This window comes from Gastrolobium bilobum, unplaced genomic scaffold, assembly GCF_033153095.1.
Source record: "Gastrolobium bilobum isolate Gb01-03AN ecotype WA unplaced genomic scaffold, APGP_CSIRO_Gbil_v1 utg8959, whole genome shotgun sequence".
NCBI lineage: Eukaryota > Viridiplantae > Streptophyta > Magnoliopsida > Fabales > Fabaceae > Gastrolobium > Gastrolobium bilobum.
This window is the reverse complement of record NW_026899316.1, coordinates 483,930-504,190: the sequence shown is the minus strand read 5'-3', so window position 1 is coordinate 504,190 and position 20,261 is coordinate 483,930. Positions and strand designations below refer to the sequence as shown.

Here is a 20,261-nt window from a genome sequence, read left to right as displayed (position 1 = left end):
ATATTGTCAATGCTATGTTCTTGGCTGGAGAGGTGAGAGATAGATAAGGTTGAAATTTCTTTGTTGAATAGGTGCCACAATATTTTGCTCACTTGTGTAGAAACACTCAAGCCAAATTGCAACCAGCAAAAAACAGTCTCCTATCCATGTCACCACTTTACAAAGGGCGAGGAGCAACTCCATTCTATTGAGTGAAATCGCAAAATTTAATAAAAAAAATAGCCACCGTTTTCCTTATACCTAAAATGAACGCACAGGACCTACAAACTTATAAAATTTATCTTTGATTAGGGTTTGCATATTCTAACAAAATCTCGTCTCACGCACCAACCATATGTAGCAGAGAACAAATTAGAGCATCACGAATGACAAATCATAAAACTGTACTATAACAGGATTCTTTTGTGATGTCTGGGTGTTCCAAGACCAAGTTAAAAAAATGGATACCAATCTTTGGGAAGATTTCTCATCATAGGAATTGGGATAAAGCATATATTTTAGTTGTTTTCACGGAAAAATTAGTCATTGAAATAAAGGGTTTGTTTTCCCCATGTTGAACAATGGAAACCAAATCAGAAGAAAACATTAAATTATACTATTGAAACAAGTTTTAACAAAGGCAAAGAACCAAAAAAAAAAAACACAAGAATGCACCGTAACATCTGGATAATTTAGCACAACCTCTACTGTAGTCTAAACCATTTTTTCCTTTCAATACCCTTTCTCTCATTAAAAAGCCCCACAATCCTGATATGGGGCAACCACAAATAACCAAAATTTCCCACCTGAATGGCATAATAAAAAACATTCAAAGGGAACTGTCTGATCTATACTTGCAGAAAAAGTTACTGAAGTCTATGGCTTTAACTTAAAAAAAGACACACCGATAACGCAAGACACCTTTTTATGAAACCACGGAAAGAAAATGCTCTGCTTTAAATACCCACATCAAGCTCAAATCTCACTAATTTATAAGCGCTTGAATAGCATCTGCGTGCATGCTTTTAAGATATCTTTCTATCGAGAACCGCGCTGAGGATAACCATCGCCTCTTAGTCTGGTATAATCTGAAGTATCCTGATTATTTCCCCTGCCCAAGCTCCTAGCACCAAAACGTCCCCTTGGAGCATCTGTTTGATAACTGCCTCTGCCTCTTCCCCTTCCTGATCAATACAAAGGGAATGGATATCAATCACCCAAAAATCAAAAGGAAATTAATATCAATCGTTTTCTATTTTCATTGTAAAACAAAATCACTAAAAACTTCACAACCAAAGAATGACAATACTAAGGGCCTGTTTGGAGCACCTGATAAAGAAGATAGGATAGGATAACTTATCATATCCTATTTTCATCTCTTGTTTGGTGGGTCAATAGGATATGATTAGCTTATCCTATTGTCTCATTTTATCCTATCCAATACATGATTTCTTATCCTATGGGGGGAGCTAGGTTAGGATTCAACAGGATAGGATACCAATATTGGATACTCAATATATCCCCACGCTACCCAATATATCCTCACGCTACCCAATATATTTGTATTTATTGCATTATATTTTGTTTTTTCTTTCTCCTTTCTCCTTCTACATAATCTTATCAGATTGCTAATCATGTGCTCATCAAACACAGGACATGATATAGGCTTATCAGCTTCATATCATATCCTACCCTTATCAGTCTCATATCATATCCTACCCTTATCCTATCCTGTCCACCAAACGAGCCCTAAAAATATTATAAGTTTATACCACATAGATACCACTTCCTAATCAATTTTTATGTACTGCATAGAAGTCTTATTAAAGAATGGAAACAAGCAGTAGAGGAGAAGAATAAGGTAAAAAGTCCCTCACCTAAGCAAAAGAATAAAGCACGTACAAAACAAACAAGCTCACAATAAACCTCCACTCTCTTTGCATATCTACCACGGAACCTCCCTTAAAGAAAAACTATGGGCATAGATCACAATAAAGGCCAAAATAATCCAATCCCATAACAAATCCGATATGACCATTTTATTTTTAATATACTCGAGTGAATCTCAACAGCATTAACTTTTGGATACTACAAGTATTCTTTTGGTCACCCACACGGGTTAAACTGTAGTACTAACATAAATGACACCTATCCTCGAAGTTATTGTTAAGTACAACTATTCAACTATGGATGTGCAATCCTGTAGTCATATACTTTGTCTGGAGCAAGGGGAAAGAATTACATAACATATATACTTGTGCTATTTAGAATGTAATAAAGAAAACTTTCACTTAGCTTTGAAGTTTATGTGGGACTTCCTCAATATATTTCTTCCTATGATTACACAACCATGCTACCTTCAAGCCGATTCCAGGTTGGCCCCATGATTCCCTCAACAAAACTATTGGAGCTCTTTTTTTATCAAACACCAAAAAAAGGAAACGATTGAAGCCCTCCCTAAAAAATTCTCTTTCCCCATTCTGTTTCACCGAAGGAAATACCAACTCAACTCCATTGCAATTTGCAACCATATATTTCCATGAGTTCTATCCATTTCCGATATTAACATTTTCTAATTGTTATTCTTCTTTGAAGTGAAGATGTTGCCCGAATGTCCATCTTTTACCACAAAAATACATGCTTATGTTCGTTCTTCAGAGATATATTTATAGTACACGATCTCCCCCCCAACCCAAAATAATCATAAAATAATAACAATACAGGGTTTTTGAGGATTAGCACCCCAGGCTCCCGCATACTCTTGACATATTCTAATACAATGTCTTAAATGCCAAACAACACATTTCATACCCATGACCACTATTCACCAAAAACAATTATCATTTGGCTGATGCACAAAAGCAAGATAATCTTTGTTGCCAACACTAAGAACCTCATTTGATGTCAAAACAAAAATTAGGCGACAAATACAATCAGTATTGCTACAGCTGCAATGAATTTCTAGGCAAGTACCAACAGCATTAGTTATTCCTTTTGAATACAATTGAAGCCAAAAACTTTCAAGAAAACACTGTTGCCTTCATTAATCATCTCCTAACCTAAAATCTTAGGTCCTCAACACAGAACTGCTTCACAACTAAATGAAACCTAAAATCAGTAATGCTACAGCTGCAATGAATTTCTAGGCAAGTACCAACAGCATTAGTTATTCCTTTTGAATACAATTGAAGCCAAAAACTTTCAGGAAAACACTTTTGCCTTCATTAATCATCTCCTAACCTAAAATCTTAGGTCCTCAACACAGAACTGCTTCACAACTAAATGAAACCTAAAATCAGTAATGCTACAGCTGCAATGAATTTCTAGGCAAGTACCAACAGCATTAGTTATTCCTTTTGAATACAATTGAAGCCAAAAACTTTCAGGAAAACACTTTTGCCTTCATTAATCATCTCCTAACCTAAAATCTTAGGTCCTCAACACAGCACTGCTTCACAACTAAATGAAACCTATACAATTATGCCCACGTGTAAATTTCATTACCAACAAAAACAGTTAATGATAAAACTTCAGCTCCCCACCAGCCATCATCATCAAGGACCTAAACTACAATCATTATCACATCCCATAACACTCAGATCCCATGATGTATAGCAGAGTCAGAATAAAGTGATTCAAACAATATCCCTGTGGGTGTGAAAAACTATCACAACAACCATTGTCATTACCATGTACAGCCATAAGTCTCCTCTGAGCACTAATATGCCATGTCGTATAGAGCTTAGTACTTTATCTAATAGGTGTATAACGGCATTTCAGTAGTAAATACTAAGTGCTACCACAACAACAAGGGCCCAAGGCCCAAGCACGTACAGCCATAAGTTCACCACTCTGACCACTAATGCTATTGCACACCTATTTGTTAGGCACACTTGGCACAATGGCAGTAACAAACACCTTTCAAAGCTTTCCGACTAACAATTTCAAAGCAGTTTCACAGAACTTATTTGAAAGAATAAGAGATAAAACTTAAAAAAAAAAAAAGTAGGACATTACTTCCTCCCCGAGCTGCAATGCCACTGTTTGGTCTCCGCTCCTCTATGTATACTTGTCTTCCAGCCAATTGTATGGGAGAAGCCTACAATAACAGTGCATAATCAAGACAGAGACAACCAAAAAATCATGTTAAACAGGACAGTTCTATCTATCTATCTATCTATCTATATATACTGGACTTAACTTGCACTACAAAATTAATGAAACTACATCCATAGATTTTCTTAAACAGGATAACCAAAAAAACAGGGAATAGAAGCATGAAATCTAAGAATAAAAAATGAAAGTCCACAAAATTAACTCCGTAGCCATATGAAAACATTTGATGATGACAATAAATCAACCGAAGGAACAAAGAGAGGTTTTTACTTTAAGGAATAGAAAAATTGATGTTATAGACTTTCTGTAACAGAAAGCTAAGTCAAGCAAATCAACAACAAATAGATCCACTTATCTTTAACGTTTACTGAATAATTAGATAACCAAATGAATGTTAGGAGGTTTAACAAGAAAAAATAATAAAATGGATTCAAACCTGAAGCGCATTTTGAACACCCACAATGTCTTCAAATTCCACAAATGCATAGCAAACTCCAATTTCCTGCATAAATCAATTTCAACTTTAGCTTGTTCTTTTTCCCATGGTGGCGTACATGGGCATTCAGTTTTATGCAAGAAGAGAAGCTACCTTTCGGACCCTAATGAATATTCCATCAGGCTTAATTCTGCCAAAATTCTTAAATTCCTGGTCAATCTCAGCTTCAGTTACATTAGCAGGCAAGTTTCTCACATAGACAGATGTTACTTCACCTGGGACAATTATAGATAAGAAATCAACTTAATGTTTTAAGACTAGAAATACTTGGACAATATTAAGCTCAAATCTTAAATGATGCGAGTCACACGACACTGTTACAAAAATGCAGTTTCCAGAATGGTAAAACAAAGCACCTATTTAACCATAAAGAATACTAGAATCTCATATCTAAAATTCCTTTGGATCAAAACGTTTATGCCTAACAAGCTCTGTTGTCTCTGCCTAGAGGATTCTTGCCTATAACATATTTCTACAAGTAGAACGACTGTATAAAAAATTAAGAGAACTGTTCCCACTCTTGGTAGCAAATGCAGCAATCAAAATCTCACCCAGATGAATGAATGAATAAAAAAGTTCCCACATATCATTAACATAAATACCATAAGCATTCAAAAATATACAGGCACCAAATATACCAAGAAAAATATCATATCAGTCAGCTAAAATATCTGACAATTACATACCAATTACCAAAATGGTACACCTAGGAGAGGCCAAAATAGAACAAAGTTAAGGAGGAAAGTAACAAAAAATAAACCTTCTTCTTCTAGTCCATAGCCTTCCTCAGCTGCCTCAGCCCCAGACTCAGAAACATATATAGATGCAGAGCTTGTCTGCTGAACCACAGGCTGTGATACATGATTCAACTCTGAAGGAGGAGGGATGCTTTTAAAAGAATGTTGTGGAGCATGTTGTGGAGCAGCTGACAACACTGATTGCCCTTTGGAGACTCGTAACTGCAAGTTCAATGTAACGTGATTAAGACAACATCAAAAATGCAAAATATGTTCCTCTTTCTTAAGATTTAAGTTCAACTAACAACAAAGGACAGTAAGTTAACAATTTTCCAATATTTTATTCCTCATATTTCATTAAAGAGATGCTAAAATAAAAGAGGAACTTCCAAAGCAATAACTTCTAATAAAAAAGGAAGCTGTATTTCTTCAGGACTTTAATCTTTGCCTCCCTTCCTGTTTAGATTTTCTTTCAGCATTTAAGAGACCACAAAAAATATTTCTGCCTACGGTCAAATGAACAATAATAGCTTTGTCACAAGTTCACGTACATAGGAGAACTCAATAAGTGTCACACGAAACAAATTCCAAACTGCAAAAGATTTCAATAAATCAGGATTATGGGAACATGAAAGAGAGCTGAAAAGATTTTTTAAACTTCTACTGCATGTGAAATATTTGTTACTCAAATGGTGTGGTACCTTGTTTATGGATAGTGTATATAGTTTTTACTTTTTACACTGACAGTGGAACAAATCTAAATTTACAAAAAACCAAGTAGTCTGCCAAACAAAAAACAGATACCAAAACTTGTACGTACAATAGATGCATAAGTTTTCTTAGGAGGCTCCTCGAAAGAATCTTCAACAGGAACAACAGGCGTTTCATGGATGGTATGTGCAACACTTTGAATTGGTGGACAAGCCTCCTCTGCAGGAGTTTCTTCCACCACAAATTCAGTTTCAAAATCTTCTTGTAGCTGCTGCTGCTGCTCAGGAAGACTATACTTGTCCACTGGATCATCTATATGAACTGAGTTGACATATTCCCTAGCTTCTTCCTCCAAACCATAGTCCAAAGCTTCTGAAATAACATACTCAGGACCCAAAGAAATGAAGCTTTACACACTATTTAATTTTAATTTAAAATAAACAAGATGAATGGCTTTGAGAAAATTTCAAATTTGTCACAGAAGCATGCATCTTTTTAGCTACTGGAAAAACGAAGTTGCACATAAAAGTTGTTTATAATCATTCACCAGGAAACCTATTTTGCTAGGCCCGACATTTTGGGAAAAATATATAATTGCTAAACAGGATGCCACTAGATGCACAGTCTATGAATCTTCTAACTAAATGTTTGTATAAAAGGCTACAGCACACCAATTTCCTGTTAAAGTAGTAAGAAACAAATGTTTTGAAAACATAATTCGGAAGTTGAATTACCCGGTGACTCAGCAAGAGAAGCAGATACATGTGGTTGTGCATCAATCCTTTCAGACGCCACTGAAACCAGATTTGGGTATGTTACTCCATCATCAATGAAATGAAATATATCATTCAGTACAAAAAAACCCTTCTCCTGAGGAGCAAGAAAGAAGGTTTGAACAAACTTCCGCCTCCTATTGATATCCTTCATCTTAACAAAACCTGAGACCATTACAAGTACACCTCCATCCCAAGAGTCAAGAGAATTAATCGTCTTGATCTCAATTGTACTAAAATTCAGTGACGTGAGAATTGAATGAATTTGCTGCACCAGAGAAATTTAAACTGATCAGTCATCAGCAAGCATTTTTACCCCAAAAAGGTAGAACAAGAGTACACCAATGATAACCACAAGTTGCATCTGAAAGAAAAATACTAAGCTGCCAAACCAGAATTCGATTTAACTAAGAAGCAAAAGCTTTTTAATCAAAAGCTGAAATGACAATTAAGCACTAATTGTTAAGAAGTTGATTGAGATCATCAAAACTGATGCATTCAGCATAAACCCTTTCGATTAGTGGGCATCAGTACCAGCAAATACACTTAAAAGTAAACCAACATAAAATCAATATCTACTGATCAATGTCTGGCTATGGCCACCATGGAATAGGTTTTTAGCAGTATAGTTGCTACAAGCCTACAACCACCAGGAAAAGCTCTATAATTTTCCCAAAACATATACAGGTTGCAAGCCTAATCTTCAATCTCAGTAGTCATTATACCAAAAATTAAAAATAAAAAAAAGTTCGCCAGACCAACAAAGAGTTAGCAGTCCAAAGTCTAAACTCATTTATAACCTCAGCCAACGCAATTCGCTTTTAATCTCAACAATATTTTTACTCTTACATGCATATCTTTGCTCCTATTCTGTTATGCAGAAGTCATTTAAAGCACAAATCACGCTATTAACAAAAACAGGGAGACCTACACTACTAAGCACTGATCGTGCATCATTGAACAAATGTTGTTGGGGGAGTCCACATCCCGCAATAACATTAATGATGACTTCACATCCTCCCTCTGCTTAGGTACTGTCATTCAAATGGGAAAAGGAATGTAATTTAACTAATTAAATAAAATAAAAGATGTTAATGAACCTTTACGTCTTAATAGTATCCTCATGACTTATTCCCGTACAAAACGCCTAGAGAGGCAGTAGCTACAAAGAGTAGGTACAGAACCCCTAACCCGGCGACCTTTAACATGGTTGAGGCTAAAAACGTTGGAAATGACTCACATAACATGGGCAATTTAAATTGAACACCCAACTCACAAATACCAAATATTCTCCTTCTGCTCATAAATTTGTGAGTTGCTCCATGAGATTGAAGGGTTATATTTCCAATATGAGTTCATTTGGTAAACGTGGTTAATACGACTCGCGAGGCAACATCGCAAACAGAATCATCAGAAACAAAAGAGAATATAATTTGCACAATATGTATGAGTTCGCCTACCAACACATCGGGTGCGGTTTCAGTGGAATCTCCATCAACGCGAATCATGCTGCTGGAATCAGAGTAGAACTGATGAACAAGATCGGGTTGTTGGCGAAGAACTTGATAATACTGTTCCACGAAGTAGGAACCCACCTGCAAGCAGACAAACACCAATTCATTTCAAATGGATCAAAGCATCAAACAACACAGCAACAGCAACAACAACAACAATAACAATACCTGAGCAGCACTAACAGAACGTTGATACGAAGACGCCATTTTTTTTTATTATTATTATAGTGTTGGTGGAGTTCAGTGATGGACTAGAACAAACATGCAGTGCTTATCCTAGCCCTGGTGTCAGATCCAGGAAAAGGATGAGTGTGCGAAAAACCCTAAATCTCTGAAGGCGGAATAAAGAAAAAGGAACTTTAAAATAAAATAATAAAAAAGCTTCTGTTGCTGTTGTTGATGTTTTCCAAAACCCAAAGAGAGAACTCGATGAGTACGAGAGAGAAACGAGTTATGAAAGGAACGAAGGGTGTGAAGTAATGTATATGGATGAATAGATCGGAGATTGAGATTGAGATTGAGAGAGCAGAGAGTGGTAGTGGAAAGAGTGGGGGAGGTGCTGATTCCTTTTAAATATAATCTATGGGCTAAGAGTTGTGCGCACGAAATCGCAGCCCTTGGATTAGGTGTCTGGGATAAAGTTATCAAACCATCAAGGGGTCAGATTGTTTTCAAGTGAATCCTATGGACGTGTGCGTAACTGGTTTGACTTATAGCAAAGATCTGCAAACTCTGTGTTTTGTTCTTTTTTTTTTACGTTTCGTTCTCTCTTTTTTCTTTTTCTTTTTTCCCGAGTTCGTTATCAACTTATCATCATCAAAACAGAATTCATTACTCTTAGCTCTTGGATGGGTCTAAATTTTGCTTCATTTGGAAACATACGTTAGTATGCGTCATAAACAAAACAATGCTTTGTTTCTTCTTCTTTATGGAAATTTTGTATCCAAAACACTTTATTTTCAAAAACCTATCCATTCTTTGAACGTAACTCGAAATATTACAATTACTGTGAAACTTACTTTTAAGGGATGGTGTTTTTTTTTTTACGAACTTTTTTTTTAGTGTGTTGAACTACTCATACCAAGATTTAAAATTAAGTTTTCGGATTGTGTCAACCATATAAAGAATAATCTTAGTCAAAAATCAAAATGTATATTACGTAAAGAATAATGCATAGCAAAATCACTTTCGACAAAGTTAAAAAAGTATTTTCACCGTGTTAGCTGATCTATTTTTATCAAAGCCGGATATATTTAAATAGTTAACCCAAAAATTCAAAAAATACGTACTCCTTTTGAATATGCGAAGTAATTTTGAAAAGCTATACTGACACCCTAATATTATTGCAAAACTTTTCTTCCAACCAAACGAAGGACATGAATTAAGAGTGACATTCCTCGTATAAAAATTGTGACAATCATGAGAACTGATTTTACGTGAAGGGGAAAAAATAACTGGGAAGGGAGAAAAAAAATGACATTATGTGATCAACCAAAATCTTCTATAAATTTTATCTACACTTTAAAATTTAACTTTAAAAATTTTTAAACATCTGAACAAAATTAAAAAAAAAAAAAAACAGTATCCAGCTGTCAAGATTTTCATCATTTCTATTAGATCGAAGAAATTGTTATTGAATAGGTTCCGCATAATGAAAAGAACAAGCACTGACCAGTGAAAAGAAAAATACTGAATAAAAAAATTTTAAGAACCAAATTTAACTAACATACAATTGCAACTCAGACAAAATGATTTTCTACCTTAAGTGTATACTCAAGTTTACACTACATCTATGCTCCAAATTCCCTAATATCAAATTACCTATAATATTGAGAAAGAAAGAAAAAATTACAGGCAGCGAAAACAGTAGGCATCTCATTTTGTCAGCTCAATAGTAACTCCCGTAATAGGCCTGAGGAACTGCAGCAGGTTGTTGTGCAGGAACTGCAGCAGGTTGTTGTGCATAATTTTGTTGAGGAACTGCCGGCTGAAATTCATACAAAAGAATCAACACTAAATACAATTCATAATGCCATGGTTTAGTAAAATGTATAGAAATGAGACAACCACAAAAGTTGGAGAAGTCAGATATCAAATGAGAAATAATACTGAAAGTTAAGTTTACGTGCAGTAAAACTAATCCAACACAACTCAATCCACAAATGGAAGGGCAGACACGCAAGGTGCCCACAGGTTTGCCCCTAAATATAAAGAACTTGAGGCTACAACAATAACACAATTACATATTTTTTTCCCCTCAGGAACTCGAATGTTCCCATTTCTTTCCCACTTTCCCTTCTTCAATACAACAAAATTTACAATAAACACTACCATAAACGAATATTCAATTCTTAAAAAAGAATAATGGAGAGACAACAGAAAAGAATTGTAACTACTAATCAAAGAACATATCAAGGGCTAAATAATCACCAAAACTAAAGAGCTGAAACTGCTTTGTACCTGAACAGGATATGCAGGAGGATAGGCTCCGTATGCAGTATTTTGTGGAACTGCGGCAGGCAATTGTGAGTTTGCGTAGTTTACCCCATATCCAGCATACGCCCCATAAGAAGCCTGCAACAAATCAAAGAGACCTCATCAAGCAGCTAAAAAAGTGTATAGAATGATAACACAATTGACCAAAAGACAATTGAAGAGGTTCTGTTAAAGAACCATTAAATAATTAATTAAAAATAACATCCAAATAAATGCGCACATTATACAAGATAATAGGAAGCACAATAACCCATGTTTGACACACAACAAATGTTAATTCTAGTTTACAGGTATGACATTTCAATACTAGAAACCTGTCAAGCATAACATAAAGTGCCTATTCATGACATGATTTTCATGTAGATAAACATGCATCAAGCAGTTTTATACGGGTACAAGGCATATATAAATTAAAGGGATTAATATGATTTCAGAGGCACAAATACTAATTCAACTATGCTAATATGCTCCTTCCTAATGATGTGGCTTTATGAATCTGTCTTGTGCCCTCGTCCATTTCTAATCAATAAGTATGACAACAGAAGGGGTTAATATTGCACAGTTTTTAATCAATAAGTATAGCAACAGAAGCAGTTAACATTGCATTTGACAGACTAACTAACTTACAAACAATTTCTCCCAGATCACATAGACAAAACCAATTCAAGCAGCATACTAGAAAATACGATGAAAAGATAATCTACCTGTTGGGTGTAACCAGCAGCCCATTGTTGTCCTTGTGCTTGAGTCACCGGTGGCCAAGCTTGAGGTTGTCCTCCATAATTAGTCCACTGGTTTTGTGCACTTGGATATGCACCTATCAGAGATTGGGCAGGTGATGGAACAGAATAAGTTCTTGGCACTTTCGTTTTATCTGAAGCTAAGAGATCCTCTGCATGACGTTTTTTCAACTCTGACATGCTCCTATGTGGCAAGAACAGTTTGGCATGCCTATCCTCACCCCTCTTGATGGATTGAACATCTCCAAAGAGATTTAGAAACTGGAAAAATCAACAGAAAGTTCATAAGAAACCAATAATACTACTAACTTATAATTCAAAAGGTAAAAGAAAAACAGAGAAGGCAGGTCTTTCAAGAAACAGAAACACAATTCTATTAACAATTAAGACATACAAAAGACTGAAAAAAAAAATGTATAAAAAAAAAATCAAATAGTAGGACCACACAGTAGAAAATGTATTGAATTAATGAATACATATCATACCACCAATGGCATTTGACTGCAGTATTATAAATCAATCAGCATTGCAACACTGTTTATAGAGACAAAGGTTAAATGAAGGGAAGTGAGATGTATCCTCGATGCTAAACTCTCCAGTCACTCCTACATTTTCCCTATGAACAATTTTCACCTTCCATTTTAATCATTATTTTCCATATCAAATCTTGTTCTGTTTCCAGCCTTATCTGAACTTCCAAATTCTTGGCTTATTATAACCCAACATGTAAATGATCCACGCACAGCTTAAAATGCTCAATAACTTCAGAATCTTAGTCAAACTAGGTCAATATACCAAATTAAAACAAAACACGTACTTGAGCTCATTTACATCCAATATATTGAAGCCACTAACACCTCAAAAAGTATGGAATGAGGAAGAAAAAAAGTTGTCGTTTCTACAATAACAAGAATGAGTTTACACACTTCCACACATCACCTCACATCACATCCATTAACCAAACATCCAACTTATTTATAACCAAATTTTAACTTAACAATTTAACAGTCCATTAGCTCATAACACCTACTACAAACCAATTAGTTAACCATAGGTAGGTTGTTGATTAAAAAAGTTAGAAATTGGTCTAATGAGAAGTGATGTAAAGTGTATTTTTCAAAGTGAATGTCCCTAGCATTACTCTAACAACAAAGCCTTATCCCATCGAGTGTAGTCATTTACCTGGATCAATCAACCCCACTGGACTCTCAATAACCAATTATTCAGTAAAACCATTTAGAATGAAGTCTTTTTCAATGGAACAATTTTATATCGATCTATCTATCTCTCTCTATACACACACATTTTTCCTCAAGGAAACTCATTTGTAACAAATTCTAGAATGTCCTTCTCATAAGGATTTACCTCCAGAAAAATGCTAGAAAGTTCCTCACGCTCGGTTGCACTCGCTACACCATGGCTCTCTGGGTTGGGCATTATGAATTTGACAACCACTGATTCCAGATAGTCAATATCAACTTGCTTTGGCAGGGGTTGAATAGCCTCAAAATGCAATAAAGCCTGCACGTAACATGGAACCAAAGAATATCATTAGATATGAAGAACACTTGGAAATATGAAGAGAAGAATCCCCAACTGCATAATATAAGTGAATTCAGAGCCCCATGGAAAGAGAAAGTTAGGACAGACCTCAAGCAGTGGCTTTGACAACAGAACATTCTCAAGCCCCTCAACTAGAATCTGTCTCGCCTTTTCTGCATTCCCAGAAGCCTAATGACAAAATGTGACAGAAGGATTTCAAGAACAAGACAAGATGATTTCCACAGTATCAAGCTACGCAAACAGAGGGGTAAAATAGAAACAGTTAAAAGAAATAAAAAAAAATGGTTATCTTAAATTTGAAGTTGTTATTCTTTTCAAAGAATCATTCTGACTGCAGACATGTTAACAAAAAAAGTAGCTAACTTTAATTAATGGGGTTATCAGTATTCACCATCTAAACCTGAGGGAAGAAATTTAAATTTAAAAAAAAGAAAAATACATCCTGAGGTGAAATGAAAATGCACAACCAACCAAAGATCAGCTTTAAATAAGAACAAAAGTCAAGAGAATATTTGAACCTACCAAATAAACAAATCGAGAATACTGAGCAAACAACATCGGCAATGTTTGCGAATGTTCTTTTCCTTTCTCAATTGCAATGGCTTGTTCATACAAAGAGAAGGCATCCTCCAACTTTCCCTGTAATATCAAGGAATGGAAAAGCTGTAAACAATTTAAGCTGAAATTGGTCCAAAAGCTGTAATCTAAACACTCTTTCGTCAGTCAACATACCAGTCGGTATTCCATATTGGCATGCCTGATAATTGCTTCAAGAAGACCAGGAGAAATCTCAGTATGCACAAGTTGATACGCAGCTCTTGCACCAGCTATATCTCCGGTCTGCTCCTTGACCCGAGCACAAAAAAGATGTATCTCAGGTTGTCTCTGAATTATAACAAGCAAAACAAAATGATTAAATAGGAGAAAATTCAAGGGAATTCTCTCTGGGACAAGAAAATTGAATTGTGATTGTAATCTGCACAATTTGACAACATGCTAATTATTCTTATGAAAAAAAAAAGTACTACTAGAATATTGCATTTTCTAAATCAAGAGAAAAAACCTATAAATGGAAGACATGTATATCCCACACAGACAAGCAAGAAAATACTTTTTAGAGATATTAAGAAACTCTTGGGCATCCACATATGACCAAACAGGTTAAGCTTTTAGGAAAATTGATCAAAGCCTCCATAACCAGGTGGTCAGGAATATGAACATTACCACCCCAATTCTTCAGAATTAAGTTGAATTTAAACATAAGATAAAATGGCCCTACAGATTATCCATGCTTCAAGCGTAAAGGATTCTAGTGAGGGATGCGAGTTAGAAATACAAAACCATTTCTAACTAAAGGAGAATTGAATCGGTGTTTGACAAAGCTATATACATAAAATTCATGTTTATCAGCTCATTAAGGCTCTCAAGGGGAAAATAAATAATGGACAAGTAAACTTTTAATTACATACAAACGGCCAACAAAGCATCTTTAGAGAAATCATTTGTCACATATAGAAGAGAGATAAAAGTCCAGTTTAGAGCTTTAAAATACCATTTTTCCATTAACGGTCACCTAAAAAAAATTGTCAATATTTTGAGAAATGTTAGAAGTGATAACTGGTCCCAGAAGTCACAAGCCAAAAAAAAAAAGGACGACCAGACATATAGCTCCTTTTTCTAAAAGGATACAGCTACCATCTATTTCTTTGTCAGAAAGCACAAGAAGCAGATGAATATATAGGGCATCACTGAAAGCCCATATTCTGAAGCATCAACAATAACCAACTTTTGTTTGAATAACATACACATATTTCAATGTATCATTACACAAGTTTCATGAACTATTAGCCCAGTCAGAGCCAACCATTGAACTTATGAAAAACCAACATGAACAAGTGGCTAGGTGCTGGAGTCCATTAGATTAGATATATTGCTCTCCACATCAAAGCTTAAAAACTGAAGGGATGATCATAAGATTAAACGCAGCTAGTGATTCCCAGACCCAAAGCTGTGATATTTAGAAGAAATTACCTTGACAAAGACTTGGGTTGCCCGGGCAAGAACATTATTTGCAAGATCCATGCTTCCACTGGCTTCCATACACAAAACATAGCGTATCCAGTACTCAGGATAATTGGCACATGCAATGACACATCTCTCATACAACTTGACAATCTAAATTACACACAACAAAAAGAAAAAGAAATAAAAGAGAATGTCAGAAAAATTGTCCCTGATGATATATACATAAGCAAAAATCAATAATATAAAGCATAAAAGGAAAATACAAAGCATTAAGAAATACTCCTTAGGGGGACAGAGAGGCCCCTCAAATATGAAAGGAGGGACCCTCCTTGCCTGAGACAGATGATTAGGAAGATTATAAGATACCTGCATGCATAACATTCGCACTTTAAAAAGAATAAACTTTTTACAAACACATGACGAACCTAGAATGTCCATTGACAAATTAGGGTTTGAAGTACTTAGCCTCAAGAAACCAATTTGAAGACCCATGCTTTAGTCTCAGTTCAATTTCCCGATTAAAAAGTTGCTTCATCCAACGGATTAGCCAATAAAACATATATACAGCAGATATTACTTACTGTAAGTCAGTCTTTAACAAGAAAATCTAGGAATAGAATTCACACATAAGAAACCAGCTCAGTTACCTTGCTTAAGTCACCCTCTTTTTCTATAAAGTCCAAATAATTGTGCCAATTTTCAAGCTCTCCAACATTGAGGGGACGTACATGAAAGTAGGGCCTCCTGATAGCTGTTTCAAAACCAATGATCTTAGAATCGAACTCTTTAGCTTTCTTATACATCTCTTCTCTAATGGCGATATACTTCTCCAACTCTTCTGCTTCTGTTAAGCCAGCACTTACAGGTTTAGGAGAATTCTCTGCACCATCAGGACGAACCTCTCCCTCAATAGCAAGACCAGTAGCCTCTGAAACAACATCTGCCACTGCAGCAGCTTCATCAGCAGTCCGTAATTCTGACAAAGGTCGATTTCCAGCTAACTCCTTGAAGCTGCAATACCATTTACACCACAGAAGTAATATTACCCAAATATGAAAAAGAAAAAACCAAGAACAGTAACTACTTTTTTTCAAAATTAATGGCGGAGGAGTAATACTATTAAAACAAGAAATCACCTGCTGAAATACCGATCCAACTGCTGGTTTGGATTCTCTAATATTCTGGTGTAGATCAAGGCAAGGCGGGCCCAGTCTTGCTGCACGTACTCATATTCAATATATTTATCCCAAAGAGGAAAAGAAAGATAATCTGCTCCAACATAAGCTAATCCTCGTTCAAAAAGCCTGAAACATGTGAAAGTGCAGTTCTTGTTCATATTTGACTTGAAGCATCTACTTACTGATGCACATCCATATATGGGAGACAGCAGCACTAGTGTTCAAGGGGAACAAACAAATCACTCGTAACATCATATAAGACATCCAAACGCTGCATTTACCTTCCTGCAAAAAATCATACTATGTCCGAGAAATGGAGCAGTCATAGAGGCCATCTTAGCCATTAACCAGACGAGATCTTCCCAGCAGCAATTTGCAAATTGATGCACCTCAGAGTGTCAAAGATAAAGACAGCTACCGTTCCAACAGGAAAAAAAACTACAGAACTATGGGCTTTGAAATCAAATGGAAAGGTATATTGGGAAAAATGACACTAAAATTTCAAACAACTACCACATATAGCGGACTCAAAACCAAGGATTTAAACATCAGAATGGAAAACATTCTGATATGCAATCCCATCAAAGCTTTTCCGCCATATAAGGGAGATATCACTGTTGCACGCATTCTGAAATTAGGTTAGAAAGAGCAGGCGAGAAACATCTGAGCCTAGTGAATGGAAAATCAGAAAAATCTCCCAACGCCAAAAAAAAAAAGTTGAAACAAATAACTAAGCATCCATTACCTACGAACTGTGTCTGGATCTCCATACGTGCTTATAGCAAAAATGCAATAATGCAACCACATGTCCACCGAATATGTAACCCCTTGAACAGCGCGCTCATACACTTCAACAACTTTATCAACAGAGCCAAGACGCGCCTCATGATCAGCATATTTCTTCCAATAACCATAACACAAAGGAAATTCTGCTAGAAAAGCATCATAAACTCTTCGAATCTTCAAAATGTTGTCCTTGAATGGATAAATCATAAAAGAATGAACTTAGTGAGTATCAGAACACAAAATATGGGTACCAAAGGATAAAATACATAAAATTAAGTCATCAAATGAAAATAAAATTGCAAGAATATCAAACATCCACATAATGAGGTAGACAAAAGAAGGGAGTAACAAAAATAGTTGAGGAGTAATAGGAGTAACAAAAATACCTCAGAATTTTCAAAAAGGAAAACATCACATGCATTTGGCTGAAGCCAACTTGAACCATAAAAACAAATTGAAAAAAAATTTATTTCCTAATAACCAGAGGAACTAGATACACAACAGTAACAATCCATCCACTCAAATTTACCCCAACAAAAATAAAAGTAATCCCATCCCTTATATGCAATGATAAGTACAGCACAAGTGACATATGCAAACAAGACATTGCATCATATAACTCTGAAGTTGACAATACCATTAAAATTCACAAGTCAAAAGCTTCCAGTCAATGCCAAAACTGAAATATGTGAAAACTAACAGTTCCCAATATGTAATTCAAGTCTCAAAATTTAGGTCAAATACCTCTGCCACCTTCTCTGTCTCTTCAATCAAGGTGGTCCAAGCAGTAAAATCTAAAGAATTAGCTCTTACAATATTCCATAGTCGATCTTCTTCAGCAGACAAGGCAGCTGCTTAACAGTGCAAACAAATGAATAGGGTAAAATTATATTTTGGTTCAATAGCATCATGTTAGTGAAAAATTTCGGAAGCACAACAAAATAAGAACTATGGAATGCAGACCCGCATATATTAAGCACAGGATAAGTAAGATGAAAGACATCCTTGAACAGAAAAGTTTCAGTACCAATTTTTATTTCTATCAATAAGTTAATAACTAAGGAAAAAATAGTTGTAGAAGTGACTTAAGACACACCCCCAAATTACAAAGCTGAAGTCATAAATCTTCTTGCACTAGACAACCATCAAAATGAAATCAATTTTTAAGACCCCAACTAGTTTGGGATAAAGGTGGTGTTGATGTTTATGATGATGTAAAAACTTAATTTATACACACAAAAAACTATTCATCAAATCAAAGATTGACATCAAAATCAATTTATGAGTTTAAACTTGGTCAAATGTAAACTAGACCACTTATTTACAGCCTTAAACTCCACCTCCAGTGTATGAAAAATAAAGCTTGATCTCATTGAAGATTAAAAATCTCTTATTTTTCTCTTATATGTATATATGGTGTGTTAATTATCAACATTGATATGCAACTTGCTTTGGAAGATCATAACACAATACTAATTATCAAATATCAACAAAAAGGGAAATAGCTGCAAGGGCTGCATCAAATATTTTCTAGTTAATAAACCACTTAATCCTAAGGTCTTGATCTTGATTATACACCTACAAGTTCTATACCTAGCCTCAATATTGAATTCTGAAGTTTTTTGTACAAAATTAAAATAATAGTCAAGGCAAGGATAACTTTATTCACAACTTTTATAGGTAAGAGAAAAAATCATACCATAGCCATCCGCAAGCTGCTTCTCATCAGCTGACCCATCAATATTCTCCAATGCATTCCCGTTTTCGAGGCCTGCTTCATTAGCCACTTCACCAACAACGCCGCCATTTACAGATGAATTGTAGTCAGAAACTAGAGCAGACTCTGTAGCTGTGTTTCCAATCCCACTAGAGGCCACATTAGCATCAGTCACTCCAACAGCTTGCTTGGAATCATCTGTTGCATTGAATTGGGCTTCTTGTAGGACAGAATTAGGATCCCCAGCGTATGCATTCCCATCACCAACATTAGAATAACCAAATCCGTAAGTTGAATTGCCCATAGCAGCTTCTTCAGCGGACTGAGGAACAGTATCACCAGCCTCGGGAACAGGATTTGAGACAGTGTCAGCATATCCAGCCGAAGCATAAGTCTCAGCCATAGATGTTTCAGCAACTACAGTTTCGCTATCTCCCATACTTAAAACAAAAGGCTTTTACCTTCACCCGAAAAATCTGAAAAAACACAATAAAGATTAACCAATTTTAGAAGCCGTTCAACGTGAAACATTAATTGAAAAGTAAATTCCCGTGCGCAAGGAGCGCACGAAGATCACAGTATCAAATAACAGTAACAAGAATTCGAAATGCAATATCAACAGCAACAGAGAATCTAATGCGGACATAATGAGATAACAGCATTTGGAAATAAACAAATAACCATTAAAAACACATTCACAAATGTTTTCAAATAAACTAAAATCCCTAGGGTTTCAGATTCTAAACCCTAATCAAGAATGGAGGGGGCATTCCGAGTACCTGAAGGGAAGATAAACAGCTACGTTGCAGAGAAGAGAGTTAACGAAAATGAAACTCTGCTTCTGCTTTCTTCTAGTGACAATTTTTGGTGGTAAATCGAGAATTGGAATTTGAGAATTAGGGCACCAAACGTGAGGTGCTGTTTTTATACAACCGCTGCAGTGGGTGTTGGCGTGTCCATGGCACTTGATGCTCCTGATAGATCTTATGCCGTCGTTGATGGATAATGCTTCGATCTGAACCGTTAGTTACGTGTTCAGATTCGTTGTTCAGTGTCAACAATGGGCTTTTAGTTTATTAACCTAATGGCCGCAGCAAGTGGCTTCACAGTTCCTAGATTCGTGGCTGTGGACAGTGGTGTTTGATAACAGCATATACATGAAGCTGACTTAACATGTTGGGCTCTTCAGAATTTTGTTTGGTCAGCCCAAGCTCTTTTTTTTTTTTACCCTTTTTAGATAAAATTGTTATTTTTAATAAGTTGATGTATGTTGCAATTTGCAAATAGTATAATTTAACTTTTAGTATTAATTATGAAAAAAGTGTTTGTTATCTTAAATGACACAAAGTTATGTCATTTTTAATAAATTTACATCGTTTTGGTGTGTTCTTACATTCTTTTATACTTTTTCCGTAATAGAAAAAGTGTTT

The 20,261-nt window shown here is 35.5% G+C and overlaps 2 protein-coding genes across 4 annotated transcripts; both read right to left on the bottom strand.

The window, feature by feature from the left end:
- Positions 1-572: 572 nt before the first annotated feature.
- On the bottom strand, positions 573-8,856 carry LOC133289485 (nuclear transport factor 2). 2 transcript variants are annotated; one of them, XM_061487434.1, is made up of 9 exons: positions 8,495-8,856; positions 8,273-8,407; positions 6,774-7,080; positions 6,149-6,411; positions 5,352-5,550; positions 4,685-4,806; positions 4,532-4,597; positions 3,997-4,078; positions 573-1,163 (listed from the first exon to the last, which is right to left on the bottom strand). In XM_061487434.1, exons 1-9 carry the CDS (start codon positions 8,531-8,533, stop codon positions 1,018-1,020), a joined length of 1,359 nt encoding a protein of 452 aa, XP_061343418.1. In that variant the 5' UTR covers positions 8,534-8,856; the 3' UTR covers positions 573-1,017. The 2 variants fall into 2 exon arrangements, with proteins under 2 accessions (XP_061343418.1, XP_061343419.1); XM_061487435.1 differs by having other exon boundaries at positions 6,149-6,408.
- Positions 8,857-9,947: 1,091 nt separating this feature from the next.
- Positions 9,948-19,869, bottom strand: LOC133289477 (pre-mRNA-processing factor 39-1). Of its 2 annotated transcripts, XM_061487406.1 has the most exons (15): positions 19,611-19,869; positions 18,814-19,307; positions 17,859-17,965; positions 17,074-17,303; positions 16,903-16,956; positions 16,287-16,454; positions 15,798-16,161; positions 15,157-15,300; positions 13,858-14,010; positions 13,648-13,764; positions 13,213-13,293; positions 12,928-13,083; positions 11,527-11,823; positions 10,787-10,900; positions 9,948-10,313 (listed from the first exon to the last, which is right to left on the bottom strand). In XM_061487406.1, the coding sequence occupies exons 2-15, from the start codon at positions 19,268-19,270 to the stop codon at positions 10,215-10,217; spliced, it is 2,541 nt and encodes an 846-aa protein (XP_061343390.1). In that variant the 5' UTR covers positions 19,271-19,307; positions 19,611-19,869; the 3' UTR covers positions 9,948-10,214. The 2 variants fall into 2 exon arrangements, with proteins under 2 accessions (XP_061343390.1, XP_061343391.1); XM_061487407.1 differs by lacking the exon at positions 16,903-16,956 and having other exon boundaries at positions 9,949-10,313; positions 19,611-19,867.
- Positions 19,870-20,261: the final 392 nt, after the last annotated feature.